At 38.5% G+C, this 15,849-nt stretch overlaps 1 protein-coding gene across 5 annotated transcripts in view; it reads right to left on the bottom strand.

The window, feature by feature from the left end:
- The window catches only part of EML4 (EMAP like 4), a 169,510-nt gene that overhangs the window by 61,851 nt on the left and 91,810 nt on the right, over positions 1–15,849 (bottom strand). For all 5 annotated transcript variants that reach the window (XM_052806814.1, XM_052806812.1, XM_052806813.1 and 2 more), the window contains exons 2-3: positions 15,433–15,615; positions 4,028–4,157 (exon numbers count right to left, since the gene is read on the bottom strand). In XM_052806814.1, the coding sequence (XP_052662774.1) occupies positions 4,028–4,157; positions 15,433–15,615 (313 nt within the window). The remainder of the gene's footprint in view (positions 1–4,027; positions 4,158–15,432; positions 15,616–15,849) is intronic.

Genomic DNA, 15,849 nt, shown 5'->3' with positions numbered 1-15,849 from the left:
TGTGGGGTTTTGGTTAATAATTTATAGCCAGAAGTCCTTAATTAACTAGAAGCATAAAAATTATTATTTTTTAATCAGAACACTTAGCTTGCATTGCTGGATGCAAAAGCACCTATGAAATCTTCATCTTTTTGCAGTCTGTGGCAAGAAATGCAGTATAGTGAAATAAATTTTCGGAATCTCTAAAGAAAACAAGAGTCTCTCTATTCCTACTCTGACAGGTACACTCATAGACCTCTGCATTCACTCTCCCATAAACGCAGGATTTCTCACAACAAAGTCCATCTACTAGGACTGGGGGGGGGGGTGTTTGATTTTTTTAAAGAGATCATCTTTCAGGAAGACATGCTTCCAATTTTCCCTTTCCCTCTACTTGGGGATTTCAAAATACAGTCTAATAACAGTAAAAGAGATGAGGGAAGCAGGAGAGAGACCACACAAATGTAACGACTTCCATAACTCCAGCTTGCAAGTCTACAAAGAATGGTCCTACTTGGTCAGAACAATGGCTCTCCTGGCACCATGTTCTGTCTCTGATGGTAACATAAAAGAGTTCAACAGTGGGGTCATTACCCGTAGTCCCTTTCACCACACTTTTTGTAATATCCCATTTACAATGACACACCAGCAATCCTGCAATTCACCTCTGCGTTCCTCCAGCAGGCTCAGGTGAATGCCACCTGCTGATAGTAGCATACATCTAACTTATCAATTCAGTCTTGTATTTTCTGTGTTCTTACCCAAACTCATTTAGCTCACCTGATCCATCTCCTAGAAACCACAGGTTCAGTGTGGGAATCTCTTCAACGTCTTCACTGAGCTTGCAGCTGTGGACTATCCATTTCACACCTTTACCATTAGGCTCACTCCTTAATTTCCCTGCTGGGCCACGAGAATCACTGGACCACTCTGGTTTCTCTTTGGGTTGCAGCACAAGGTATACCTTGGGTTCCAACACAGTGCTTTTATCTACCACCAGGTTGCAAGCAGGCTTCTTTTTTTGACTGCCATTTTAATTTGAAAGTAAATTATGTAGATATGTGACAGTCTGGGTATGGAATATCTTTGTGCTGAATTTATTTCGTTTGCTCACGTCTGCTAAAATCTTCAGCTTAATTGTATTATGACTGGCTATTACAGAGTGGCTCTCCCACTAATACTTCTTAAACTAGGTCTTGTGCAACAACTGAAACCAAATCAAAACCAGCACCTTTTCTTGTGGGTTTCTAAAGACTAGTTGTTCTGGGAAGCAGTCATTTAATGCATCCAAAAATTCTTTCCAAATCCCAACCTGATGAGGCATCTCTTCAGTCTACATGTGAGTAGCTGAGAGCTATTGCTATCTGCCCTAATTTTGCAGATTCTTTAATTTTACGCAGCACAATGTTTCATCCTTTGGACCACAACACATTGGCAGCTACTGTGGAGTGTTGTCATTCTGAAACATGAAGACTATTCTTACCAGAAGCTGTTTTCAGAAGAATGTTTAGTCCTAGGAAAAACGATCAGACAGGTCTCTGTGACAGTCACCTGCAGTACGAAGTACAAACCTGCTTCCAACTCTGGTGATATACAAGGTATGCAGCATGGTTCTTTGTTCTGAAGTGTTTCAACACCTCTATCACAAGTCTGTTCCAGACTATAGGGCTGAAATTTTCCCAACATGTACACGACTTCATTTCTGTCAATGGGACATCATCTACCTTTTGTTCGTGACACATTCCTGGGCTCTGGTTTTAGCAAGAGCTGCTATTTTAGCACACCTTTGTTAAAATGAGACATGCTGCTGTTGTGCAGCTACTGAGCCATCAGATCATCTCCATGAACTCAGTGTTCACGTTGGTAGAACAAGGATTAAATAGTCTAGGAAATGAAACTGTTTATTCATAGAAGAAATTCTCAGAGACAGCAGGTCTACAGAAGCCAGAGCCGCAGAAATATACAATATTAAGACCGCATGAAACAGACGCTGAACTTCAACAACAACAGTTTGGACACAAGTAGGCCACCTGTTATTTGTGACTAGATGTGTGGCTACATATATTTACAACATGAAAAGCTATAAGCAGGCTATGGGGTCTGTTTGGTAACTACATCAACAGATGACCATGTCCGCCTGCTGCACCAGTTCAACCTCCAGCCTGAAGAAAAGCCTGGACAAGTTGGGGTGAAGCATCCCACGACCAGCTGATACTCTCCTTTGGCCTTCCTCTTTTTCACCATGACAAGAGTGTTAGAAATAAACACATTTACCCTAACTTTGTTACAGAACTGGGACTACTACTGACATTCACTTATGTTTCTAATAGGAACACTATTTGGTACCGAACGGTTTTGCTGTTATTAAAAAAACGCATCCACAAAGCCTGAGATCAGGCATTTTCTTTCATCTTTCTTGAGTTGGTAATTTTACAGGAGGGCAAGTCTATATTCTTCCGAATACCAAACAAATTTAATGGAAGAACATATAAAGACAGGAAAGTGAAAGAAACTGCTGGAGAGTGAAAGGAACTGCTGGAAAGATAACTGAAGAACGGACTTAGGCCTTCCTAAAACAAGCCTTGAAGAAGGGAGTCATGTATCTTCAGCTGCACTGGAAGCACCAAAACCTTTCCTGAACAGTTACTTGGGGGCCCAGGAAGAGTTGCCCTTTGCATATTAAGGTTTTCCTCTTTTGGCCTACCCAGGTCTCCTTTTAAAGACCTTAACTCAGATGAAAGGGATGCCGTTCTCTCCAGTCTGCTCTTCTTCTGTAGTCAAGTGTTGAGCAGCCAATGAATCAAGAAGGTGATTCAGCGCAAACACAAGCTGAACACCACGGGAACCGGACTGGCTCTCATCAAAGTGCCAGGAGCCACAGCGGTAAGATTAATGGAAAAGTGCTAACTAAGAAATACCTTCCTGTGGGAATGTCTTTTGTCCCGGTGCCTGTCACACTAGTAGAGACATACAGTGATCACTTTCTGATTTATTGTTGAAAAGTAAATATAAGGATTCATTAAAAAGAAAGACACGCAATGCTACACAATGGAGAATAGCGAAGAGCAGGGCATTGCCCTTGCTTTCCAAATTCCAAAGGGCACTAAAGCTTTTCCTGGTTTGTTCCCATACAGTTTATATTTGCATGCAGCATTTTTATTCCCTGAAGTATATAATTTCCCTGTCTTGTTGTATAGCACAGTATTTACATCCATGCTAGAAGATAAACCAGCCACTGGAGTTACCAGAGTACTCTACAGAGGCCAAGAATTTGTTCGCATAATTTACCACAGTTATACATTAGAGTATTCTCTGCCCTGTGGCTATATCTGGCAGCCCGTTCTTCCCAACAAATAGGAATAGGTGCAAAACCTACTGATTAAAGAAGCCATGCAATCACTTTTTAACAAACCCACAGAAGAAAGTAGTTACACAAACATTTTGTTTACTGTATGCAGCTGAAACCATTACATGGAGGGGAAAAAAAGCTAAGTTTGGTGCTTAGCTCATTTAACTTCAAATACTCAAGCAGTGTTATTTCTACGCATTTGAGATCTGATACAGATATTCTTCATAAGGACTAAGTAGCCACATTTTGGGTTAAGATTTTCTACACAAAAATGTAAATTTTTATCTTACACAATTCACTATTGTTTCATAGCTATTTTGCTACTGCCTACTATTTACACTCCAGACAATGAAGTCAGTTTTGTCCTTTAATTTCTTTGAAAAAAACCAACAAAGATGCAGATGAATACCAGAAAGAAAAATTTTCCATTTGTATTGGAAATACGTTGGCCTGTTCTGTCCCTCAGTGAGAATGCATTTTGGACACTATACACTATAGAAATACTCTCCATTTATGAATTGTTTTTAGAACCCTGCTGTAAGCAGCCCAACAACGCGGTACATCTCCCAAGTTTATTCGTGCCTTACTAGACTTCAGGAAGCTCTGCTGAGGGTCGTGCAGAGGCAAAAATCAAACTCTTGCTCCATTTGTTTGTTTTAAAAAAAAAAATAAATTTCAATTTTAATAACAAGGCGGTACCTTTTTGCAGCAGATGAAAGAGTTTCTTTTCTGGCAACAGAAACAGATGAACTGTGGCTTGTTTTCCTGCTTCCTGTACTCCCGTTAGTTATACAGGACATTGAGATAGCTTCTCGAAGGCTTGGCTGACCTAGAAAAAAAATAATATTGAAGAACACAAAATTTTACAGCTGTATCCAAAGATCCACTGAAAAACCAAAAGCTCTCAGATGTGGACCTGGTATCACACAGCAGCAGCCCCAGCATTCAAGACAACCATCTAGCCTATATCCAGTGACATACATTCATGAAAGCCTTAACCTAGGCAGCTAGAGATGGGAGACCTGGGACAGTAAGACAGGCAAGAATATCCTCTGATAGGGGTCAGCTTCTCTACTGCCATGCTGCCAGCAAATACTTTAATTCAGTGACATGCCACATCTCCTTCCGGTTGTGATCCACAGGGAGAATTAGAGACTACGGCTAGCCTTGGGAAGCTGGTTAGCTCCAACAGCCGTGGGACAGCAGATCTCATTATTTCAACACTGTTGTTCAAAACCATCACAGCTCAGATAACACTACATGAGGGTTGTTGCTTTCAATCTGTTTTTTACTAAAGTTCAAAGAAATTGCAGACAGAAGCCCTCTCTACACTGAAAGAATTATTGAGTTATTTAAGGGTTGTGATTCTAAGGATCAAAAATCCAGTTTTTCAGCTTGTTTTCAGCTTCCCCTTCCATCTTCAAAAAGTATCGATCTTTGCATATATGCACTACAATATAGTTGTTACGTTTCTGATACGGTTCACTCCATAGAACATCTGCCACATCCAGTGAACATTACAGACTCCCTCTGGGGATGAATCAAGACTGTATTTGTGAAGAAGGCTGTTGTCTGTCAGATGCCCACTTCACTCATTGTAGAAATTTGAAACTATGCAGTGAATGTGGGAGGGGATTGCAAGGAAGATGGGGGGGAGCGAAGGCTCTTCTATTTAAAGAGCTGAACGCTAGCCTGGCAATTGGCTTGCAGACCTGCCTCTGCCACAGACCATCAGTGAAATAGAAGGCATTTTACTCGAACCTGACATTTCGCCCTTTCCCACTAATTGTGTGTGTCTCCTTTTTTGCCTGCCTGTCTTATTTCTAAGGTCTTACTCAGGAAAGAGTTTTGCCCCCTCCTCCCCCTGAGTGCTAAACTTGTGCTTTTACCCTCTGAAACGTGGCATGCCCTGAAAAAATCCCTGGGCTAATCTCACATTAAGCATCCAAAAATCAGTGGTTAGTTTTGATCCCATCTCCGTGCCACATCCCCATTTCACAAACAGCAAATTGTTACTGCATCTCATGGGGTCACGATGTCCAGTCTCTCTGACTTCAGCAACAAGCACGAAGGACACGACTGACAGGAAAATAACAGTTCTGTGTTCAAGGCAGGCTTGGAATACTGTGAGTTAGGTAAGGCATGAGGCCACACATTGAAGAAAAAAGTGAGGAGTAAAAAAGCGGTCAGGGAGAACCAACTGCTCTGTGCACTGAGGGCAAACTCGCACAGATGCATCATTTGAACAATACCAGCGTTTGGTCCATTTGTCACATCGCAGCTCTATCAGGCAGGCTAAGAGGCAAATTCTTGTTTTAAACAAGCAATTTACATATGACAGATACCATCAAGGGAGTATTGGATTTCAGAACTATTTGGACGAAGGCAGAAATAGGCTGACCTGCGCTAACCATATACTGCTTCAAACGCACCAAGCGGCATGTGACCAAATCTGAAATTCAGATCAGGAGAGCCAAAAGGAGCATGCAGAATATCCCAGGCAGAAATGAGATTAAAGGAAATCTGAAGAAAGTAAAGACACACTCAAATACAGAAACACTGCAAAGATCATTGTTCTTCCTAAGTTCTGCATAAATCAACTCAGTGTGATTCCTTCCAATCAGTACTTCTTAGTGACTGTTTTACTTGCAACATACACATTTGGAATACAGATTTTTATTTTAAGTTAATATGTTGTACAAAACCTCTGAAGCTCAAGAGATTTTTACCCCCCTGTGTAACTTAGATGCAAGAACAAAAGCACATGAGCTTAAAAAGCACTTTTAGTATTAGAAGCCTATAAATTAGCTTCTTTTATTTTCAGTGACAAAGTAAATCATCTTCTTTGTGGAGATGCATAATATCAAGGCCTATGATTCACTCTTGAACTGCATACGACCTTAACATCTCCGTCTGCTCATCATAATAGATCAACGCCTCTCCAAGCAGCACTAGCACAACTTTCCAGAAACGTGGATCAGGAGGCAAAATAGCGGTAATTCTCAGTACGGTGGAGAAAGCATTCAGTGGAAAATGTAAAGAACAACAGTGCTACAGACAGGGTACAGGAACTTAATGAAATGGGGAACAAATTTCTCAGTTTTCTCAAGCAAGAAGCACATGGCTATTTTGTGAGTAATTCCCCCTTCTAGGTACAAAAAGTGTTAGCTCCTGCTTACGTTGAGGGACAAAACTGATTACGAATAAAACTGTACATCAGTGCATACTCATGACAGGAACGTGTGCTGCTCCACGCAATGATGAATGCAATAATAATAAAAAAAGGATCCGTACGGCAGTTTTTGGGTTATTTGGTTTTTGGTAAAGTGGATGTTGATGGTAGATCTGCAGAGTACTTCCCAATTTCAAAAAGCAGCATGCAAAATTAAGTTTGAGATGAAGATTTTTTGAATCAAAATAAAAACATTTTTTGTAAAATGACCAACAATTATACATAACAAAGATCTCTTGAACCATTCATTCCTTGAAAAGGTGACCAAAACATTTGGACACAGACCGAAACATCCATATCTAAGAAAAAAAACACACTGACAGATTTTTTTCAAGAGTCAAAAATATATCAGGCTTTCTTACAGTCCAGAATAAAATCTTGGTCAGTCACAGTTGAGAGTGCCACACTCAATGTACAATAAAATGTAAAAACCCAACAAAAACAATGGAGAAAAAAAAAACCAACCCAACCAAAACAAATAAAAACCCTCAAACCCCAAACCCAACACCCCTAAGAAAAAAGCCCCCTTCCAGACTCAGTATATATTCCATTTTAACTAGGTATTCAAAAATGACGTTTTTTCCCCTTTTTAAAGGGGAAAAAAATGAAAAATTCAAGAAATCATCTGCAATTACATGTAAAGAAAATGCATTTAAATTTTAAGCTGTGAGAACGAAGGGCATGTTTAAGCCCTGTGCACATCCCAGGCAGTGGAGCAGTGAAGCCTGGCTGTCCATGGGGTCAGAGACACAAAACCGGGATCTTGCCAGCCAGGTCAGAAGCTCAAGGAAGCCGACCTACCAGTCCAAACCATGCAGCTCTATTCACAACTTTTAACCAGAGCATCTCTACAGTCAAAAGATGTCAAAAATTAACAACGCTATAACCTTCTTCACTGCATGATAGGCCTTCATAGCAGTCAAGCAACTTTGCTTCAGACCTGGGAAATAATGAAACGGCACAGGAGAACACAAATTCCAGATCAATAGACTAAAACAACTGAGTTCTCCCAGCACTCGGATTGCACATCTCTGCCAATATCATGTCATACGTCACCTGCTAGCATAAACAGTCTGAAATTTTTCAGACTGAATAGCGCTCAGCTTTATCTGTTAGTTTGGAACAAAAGCCAGACATAAACTGAACGTAAAATGAAAGCCAGTGTATGGTGACCAGGATTAAAGCCAAATTGTCAGAGATCAAAGTGGAAAAAAATGTCTTTTATGGATAACGGATTCATCTCTGTTCTGATAATTTTCAGAGAATAGTATCTGTTGAGTTCAAAATAAGCATTTCATTAACATCTGTCAAGTACACAAGTGTGTGAATGAAAGATAAGTAGGATTAGAAAAAACAGACCACAATAAACCAAGAATCTATTTCCAACTCTTTATCAGCCTTGATTAGCTAACTGGGAAAAAACTGAAGCCAAGCTGTAAGAGACAGTGCTAGTTTTGAAAATGTGTGTCCTGTGATAACATGACAGCTTTTCTTTCCAAACATACATATAAGGTACTAGAGCTGAGGATCAGTTAGTAATTCTCTTCTTTTTCCCAAACCCCAAAGTTACAGGTTTTTATGTTTAAATATAGTTTATTATGTTATTAGTTGTCTTAGCTGGAACAACGATTTGCTTAGTATCTTTGTATTTGCTGATACCCTGACAGGTGAACTGCCTTTCTTCCAAATTAAAATCTAACCCTTCTTTCTCTTCTTCAGGTAATTTCAATTTAAAGTTAAGTAGCTGCAGCTACATCAAAATAACTTCTCTGGACACTTCATTCTAGTGGATTTAAAACAAAAAGCTCAAGAGATTATGTATTACAAAAAAAAAAGATATACTGTATTTTTAGGCTTGCCTTGTTGTTAAAAAAAAAAAAAAAAAAGGCACACAATATCCAAGTCTTTCAACAATCTTAGAATACTTCATTTTCAGCAAAACTTGACAAAGATTTCTATATTTCAAGCATATTACATGCCTAGGGGTTTTGTGCAAATAAAACTGATGGGTTTAAGGACAGAAACCCAATTTAGTACTCTTACTAAAGAAGCATACAGTGTGTGTTCAACCACACTATTAGTCACCAGAGAACCCACACAGGTGAGCCGTAGAAAAACAGACTGAAATAGTTCTAAGTGTAGCAAAACATAAGATTTTATCTGCACTTCCTTCCTAAAATAAAGACATCAAAAACAAACTAGAAGTTATGACAAATCCTAAACTTACTTCAAGATGTTATAATAAATTGTACCAAAGCAACTAACTGTAGTCACTGCTGTTTCCAAAGTTTCAAAGGATATCAAGTCCCTCAGCTCACGGAAGATGCTGGCAAAGAAATAGCTTGGGAGCACTAAGACTCTTTTTAAAAGAGTACTGTATTCTGAAGGGTAGGGAAATATTTTCTTCAGCATTTTGCTTTATTCAGCTACTTCACTTACACAGTAAGAGTCAAATTCTGATTGAGATTTCTTAAGTAGAAAAAAATGTTCTCTTCTTCTATCACATGAACAAACGTTACAGGTCAGGGTGAGATATTAGTTCTCAAATAATGACCAGTATAAATCAGGAAAAAATAATTCCATTCACTACCTAAGGGTTATACTTCATCTTGTTTAATAATCCAATTTTAAGACAAAATTAAGTTTTGACAAACTTTATTATTCTTACAATAATTGTATCTAGCAGAAAAAACACAGATGCTTTTCATACTTTTTTTTAATTGAAGCCCAATTTCACAAATCTCAACTGACAATTGGCTATTAAACACACATTATTTGTCATTTCCTGTTAAAAGAATGTTAATATGCAATAGTTTGAGAATGTATAGCTAATGCATAAACATCTTGAGATGCAAGTGAGTCTCTCCCAATAGGGAGATAAATTAACTACAATATTAAGAATAATTAGATATTTATTTAGAGATTTCCTACAAAAATTTTATAGCTGGTGACTTAACCTGTCAACGCATACATTTCTAACTATAACTGATTCTCCTAGAGAAATAAAACTTGTTTTTCAGGTGTTCTGCTCTTAAGAGTCTAGGGGAGCCTGCTCTAACGCATGGCTCCTTGGGCAGGCATTTTAAAACCTGCTACTCAGGGAAACTGAGGACTTCTTTGGCATGGGACAGCCAGTTGCTTCTTCAAACCACAGCCCTTCTCCTCCCTCCCTACCATCTTATTATTTTGCTATACTTTCCCAGAGGCACCATCTACTTCCTCAACCAACTGCCAAATGAGCTATACCCAAGCAGAGGAAATAAAATTTTAACTATGGTAATCTGAAACAATTTGATGTACTCTGGCAAACAGTGATGAAAGAGCTACTCTAGTGTTACAAACAACAAGCAGTTTTTATCTGGAAAAGTTAGTGGCACCATTTAACTCTTCCAACATTGCAAGTCTTAGTTTGAGGAAGCATCATGGAGAACGGCTGAGTACTGCTCAGGAGAATTTGCCCACACTGTTCTAAAAACGCACAAAAATGCATAAAATAGATCCAAAACTGTAAGAATCATATGGAAGAAGAATAAGGACACTTACCACCACAACTGAAAACCACTCCTCTACAATGCCCTAAGTATCTTCTCCAATGAACAAGATTATTAGGTTACAGAAGTTAAAAGAAAACTGAACTTTCTTCTTCTTCACTTCTCTTTCCTTAAATTTAGCTTAGCTCATTAGTGACCCTTAGTTCATTAATGCCCTCTAGATCCAAATTCTTTGAATAAAGGAAAATATGTGAAGAACATCAAGAATAGCAAGTATAACAGAAGAAAAAGAAAATATTAAAGACAGAGGAGAAGATAGGAAAAAATGGGGAAGAAATGCAGAAAAAATAACGTTAATGCAGAAAGAACAGATGGCACTAAAACCAATACATGGAAAATCCATTAAGACCTCAAGAGTATCATTATTTGTTATGCGAGCATACAGCCTGCAGACTTCAATTGGACTATTCCCATGAGTAAAATGACACACATACAAGCTTGCCAGGTTAGTTCTAATACCGTGGATAAAAGCCTATATCCTACCTCTACCATAAGCATTTTCCTGTCTACACTTCTATTTTCTGTTCCTTTTAACATTTACTGATTAGACAACATAAACATGGCCCAGTTATTAGTACAATTCTGCACATTAAAATGTGTTAGGACTAAAACCATAAATGCAAGTCTATCCTATGCTTTCATTAATGAAGCTTCCTGAACACCTGAAGTCAATTTTTGTTAATATAAAAGAAAATGACTTAATGTTATTGAAATGAAACCATTGTTGAGATACGGCAAAAATGACATCTGAAGTGCTTTGCTTACATTAGTGCAATGAGATGGAATTTGATCCAAGATACTACTTAGGATTTTTCCTATTGACGATACACAATATTTCACATGAGAGAAGGGAGCAGGAAAGGAAAGAAAACTCTCTGGGTTCCTACTATAAAAATCCACTGCACAAAGGAAAAAGTATAAAATAAATTTTTAAAAAATCTGCATTTCCAGTACATGGCTGCTTTTTCAGGTCCCCAAGATCATTGCTTTAAGTAAAATAAATGCCTCTCAAGTCTGCCAGCCTGCATTGCCATGGGAGACCCTCTCTGCAAACTGCCATCCACTGCTTCAATTTCACTTTGTGAGTTGAGTCTGCATATGAGTTATTTTATATCAATTCTTGTCCAAGCAATAGGAAATGTTTGTTCAAAGGTTTAACCTGTGACAAGGCTCCTTCAGGTCCAGAAAAAGGACATGAACTCTTTGTTTCTCTACAGGCAGACATCAGATGTACTTTCTGGTAGATGGCCGCTTTTTCAGGCAAGAGCTCACACCCCAGTGATATGATTAGTCTGCGATACTTTACTGGTGCCATTGTGTGCCACAAACTTGTCTCCACATCCAGAGCCTGAGGGATGAATTCTCCTGTTACACACATTTTGACACCCTAGAAGATTTTAATAGGTTTACCAGCCACCAGCTGTGAGCCAATCTATCTTGCTGGCAGCTGCAAGTACCAGACTGCTTTATGCTTTCCTTTTCTTCGGTGTCCAGGTAATCTTTGTTTTTGGAACTTTTTGTGAATGTTAACAGCATCAATCATTCATCAACAGCAGAGACGTGTGGCAACAAGAGTGCAGAGCTGCCAAAAGCAAAGAACTTCCCACCAAAGAAATTCTTCTTACCAAGCCATCTACTAAGAAAGAAAAGGAAGACAGATAGAAAGAAAAGATCCTCCTGCTCCCCTCCAAATGCACCCTCACGCTACGATCCCCACAAACCCTGTAGCTGCTGGGGACCAGTTCCCTAATCAAGCCCTTTCACATTTCTAATTCTCAACCCTATCTTTGGACCTGGTAATTTCTCCTTTGTGTAGTTATTCTTAGCTATGTGCAGAGATGGAGAAGTACTATTGTAGCCTTTTTATTTTTAAAAGATTTTCTCTATTTAGAATGACACTGCACTGAGAAATACTGAACAGGAAAACAAGCCACATGCAAACAGTCCCAGTCTGCTTTTCACCGTGCAGTAACAGACAAGCACTAGTTCTGTTGCAATCCTTACTAGAGGTATTTCCCTCATACAGTATTCCCACTTCATACTTTACTAGGAGGCACTACAGTGGCTAAAAAAAAAAATCTAACCCTTTAGCTTATCTCATACAGTTCGCAAATCACCTATCCCTGCACGAAGAGCAGCTTGCTTCTGAGACAGGGCTAGACAGATAAAATCATAGGTAGTAACCTCCTGACTGATAGCCCATGGGTTAGAAATAAAACTCTACCCATGCCCATGTGAAGTTTTTCACTGAAGACTGGACTAAGTTCAAAACAAGCATGCAACAGAAATGTAGGAAAAAAGAAAAACACAAGACTACAAGGATAATGCAAACAATTTTATCTTCAGCTATGGTTGCTTCAAAAAGGGATAAGAAAAATAAGCACAGAATTAGCTCACCAGATATGCAATGCAGACAAACTAACACAAAGGACGAAGAGATCTCTTTTTGCACTAAGTTGGGCCATGAACTTCAGAATGAAAAAATCAGTTAAAAAGTGATCAGGATTTGTCCCTTTCAGCATGATTCATGGTCTATTCACAACACTTATTTTAGCCTATGAAAAACCTCTAAACCTCTCTTCAAAGACACTGCTGAGGTGGCAACAAGAAAAAAAATGGGGAGGTTTTAGAAAACTCATTTCAGCAGCAAGTAGGAAAGACTCCTTCAAACTACTTCAGATATTGTCTCTACTCAGATTAAAACTCTTTCGTTTGATGGAAAGATTCAAGATGGCTTTTTCCGGTACTATGATTCTTCTAAGTTCAGTTTATTTTAAAAGTATTTATCTTACTGTGCTGCCATACTTCACATCTCTTTCAACGTATTCAGAAACATGCACACATCTAGCCTCTTTACTCATTTATGTCAGCATGTATTTAAGGGCTGCTGTAGAGACAAATACTTCTGTGAATCAAAGCCTCAGCATTTTTTTAAAGAAAACCTACCTATAATATTTACCATGAAACTGCAATCGTTGTAACGCAGAAATCTGGACAGGATCACGAACACCAAAAAGAGTTTTGGAGGAATACAATTACCTTTGCAGCAACCATGACTTGACTAGTAAGAGCCTGTTATGTACCCGTAAAATACCTCAAAGAAAAATTAACAATTACTTCCTTGAGTATTATTTTTGTATGACAATTCAGATCTTCTGCCAATCCTACTCATTCACAAAACTAATACATTTCTCTTTGTTAAAACATTTCAAGAGCTCTTTACCTAATGAATGAACTTAAAATATAGAAATCAAAAGTAGAACCTAAGTTATTGCAAAAAGCTATGTACAAACTTCTTTTGAAATGTTTATTAAAATATTGACGTTTAAGTTTAAATCAATATTAATCTCAAACTCATTCAAGTCTAATTTTAGACTTGTACAAAATTCCAGTGACTGTATGCGAACATTTTCTTTTGTGATGTCTTTATACCATCTATATGCAGCTGATTTCATGATAAACAGTGAAGTTAATGTGTTGCCTGATGGTATTAGGTAACTGAACACAATGGGGACACATCTCCCACAGATTAAATACAGTGCCAGTTGGTCATAACTCATTTAAAGTTCAATGTATTATCTCATATGTGTACATCTCTACCCCCATCCCCATCTTTTTCTTCAGTTACATGCTATTGTCATTAACTGGTTGAGATGTAATAGCACAAAGCTGAACATTTTTAGATATTCCACCCTCCCTCTCCCCCAAGAAATAATTAATTTATTTTTCACTAAAAAAAAAAAAAGTCACCTGGAGAAGTTGGTATGACCCCCAAGACCCCCAAAGTCTCAGTAAGGAGATGGCCCCAAGGCATTTTGCAGAACACTGCAAGTTTGCCCTGCCTGTGCACAGAGTTTGCTGGGTATTAGACAGCTCCAAGCCAAAGGTCTTTAGCCGTGTTTGTGCATATTCCAGCTCCTCTGCATTTAAATGGGAAGAATAAGGTCCTATGTTGCACACGTTTTGCCCACAGTCTTCTACTTGGACATTTTCTTTTTATCATAATGGACAGCAGACAGCAAAGAGTGATTTAGTTGAAATACTTGCTAGAGCTCTATTTACAAAAAGTTAGAGAAGGAAGTCTCAATCTTGATTAGACCAGAGATGCATATCGGGTAGATAAAAGCTGCGTTTATAAGCAGGGATGACAACAGTCTACCATTTAGCAAGCAAGAGAGAATGGCAGGATTCAGAGCCCAAGCCAATTAAGCATCATCACTTCCTTCCATCTGGCAGAGAGACTGCAAAAACACTTAATTAAGGAATTTGATCTCTCTGCAACTTCTAAAATAATTCAAACTTTCAGCATTTTCAGCCCGTATAATGCAGCCACCCAAACAAACATAGGCTATGATGTGTCAGTTCAGTGTTATACTGGCTTTGGTGTAATGGGTGTACTTCAAGGATGAAATACACGGATTGAGCCCAGACAACACTGCACTGTATGGTTTGATGGGGATACATGCATTTATGGTGAACTGGAACTGTGAATTACCTGAAATATGACCTAACCTTTTACTTAATCAGAGGCCTAATATATACCACAAACATATATAGCCATAGTTCTCTCTGAGCACACAATTTTACATTGGAGTAAATTCAAATAATTCAATTAGTCACGTGGAATAGAAAAGGAAATGTCCACGGGAAAAAAAAAAGTATGTAAAAACTAGTGCAAAATGCATCTAGTTTCTCTACTTTTAAACAATCCTGTATATTTCAAAGTTGCAATGTAAAAGTTACTAGCTACTAACCAAAAGAGATACTGCTGAATGGCTATATGGCCACTTCTTACAAGAAACCTACTGGTGGTGAGTTATCTCTGTAGATGAACAAAAATTAACTATATTCAGAAAGCTTCCTTATTTGGTGGCAATGTGTTTTGGGTTTTTTGTTTTATTTTTTTTTAATTCAGGAGCAGGGGGAAACGTAGCCTCTAATATGCTCCTTCAGTTGAATAACTTCTAGGTGAAGTCAAAGCTGAGACTCAGAACTGCCCATAAGCCCCAGAACGCCCTGTGGCAGGTTAAAGACCGCAGGTGTAAAGCATTTCACCATTTAAATTAAAACAAGAACCTTTTAACAAGAAGTAAGATAAACTTTCAGCAGTGTTAAGTACATAAAAATGTTAGCAAACAGTGTATTTCAGATATCTATTAGCCATATCCTATAAAACCACTCTTAAAAAACTAACCCCTCCAGCTCAAAATATACCTGCCTTTCCAAATGAGATAGAAAAGGGAAAAAAGAAGTGATCAATGGAGAACATTCTAAATGATAACATTCTCACTCTAGAAAGAATTTACCAAATATGGGCTTACCTTTACTTGGTGCTGATTTTCTCACAGAAGCTACATGGTCTTCGGAGATAGCAAGACGCCTTAGCACGTCAGCCAACGCTGCTTTTAGCACAGTGATTTCATCTTCTTGTTGCTGTACTCTCAGCTCCAGGGCTGAAAGACGGTCCTGGACATCAGACGTGCTCGCAGCTGAGATGCTGTCATCTGTACAGCGGGAAAGCAGAATAGAAAGAGACATTTAACTGTTTTGTTCTTAACTAAAAGCCACAGAAAAAAGCATGTACAGCATGAGTATGTCTGTCCCATCATTTTGAAATACTGAATACATTCAAACAAATACGTTCAGGCAAATAAGGAATGGATATTATGTTAAACACATCAAATTAGTGCTTCAAGACAGAAACATTACTAATCATTAGCCAAGACAGGCGGCTTAAG

Source organism: Harpia harpyja, chromosome 13 (assembly GCF_026419915.1).
Source record: "Harpia harpyja isolate bHarHar1 chromosome 13, bHarHar1 primary haplotype, whole genome shotgun sequence".
NCBI classification, from domain to species: Eukaryota; Metazoa; Chordata; class Aves; order Accipitriformes; family Accipitridae; genus Harpia; species Harpia harpyja.
This window is presented reverse-complemented; position numbering and strand designations above follow the sequence as displayed.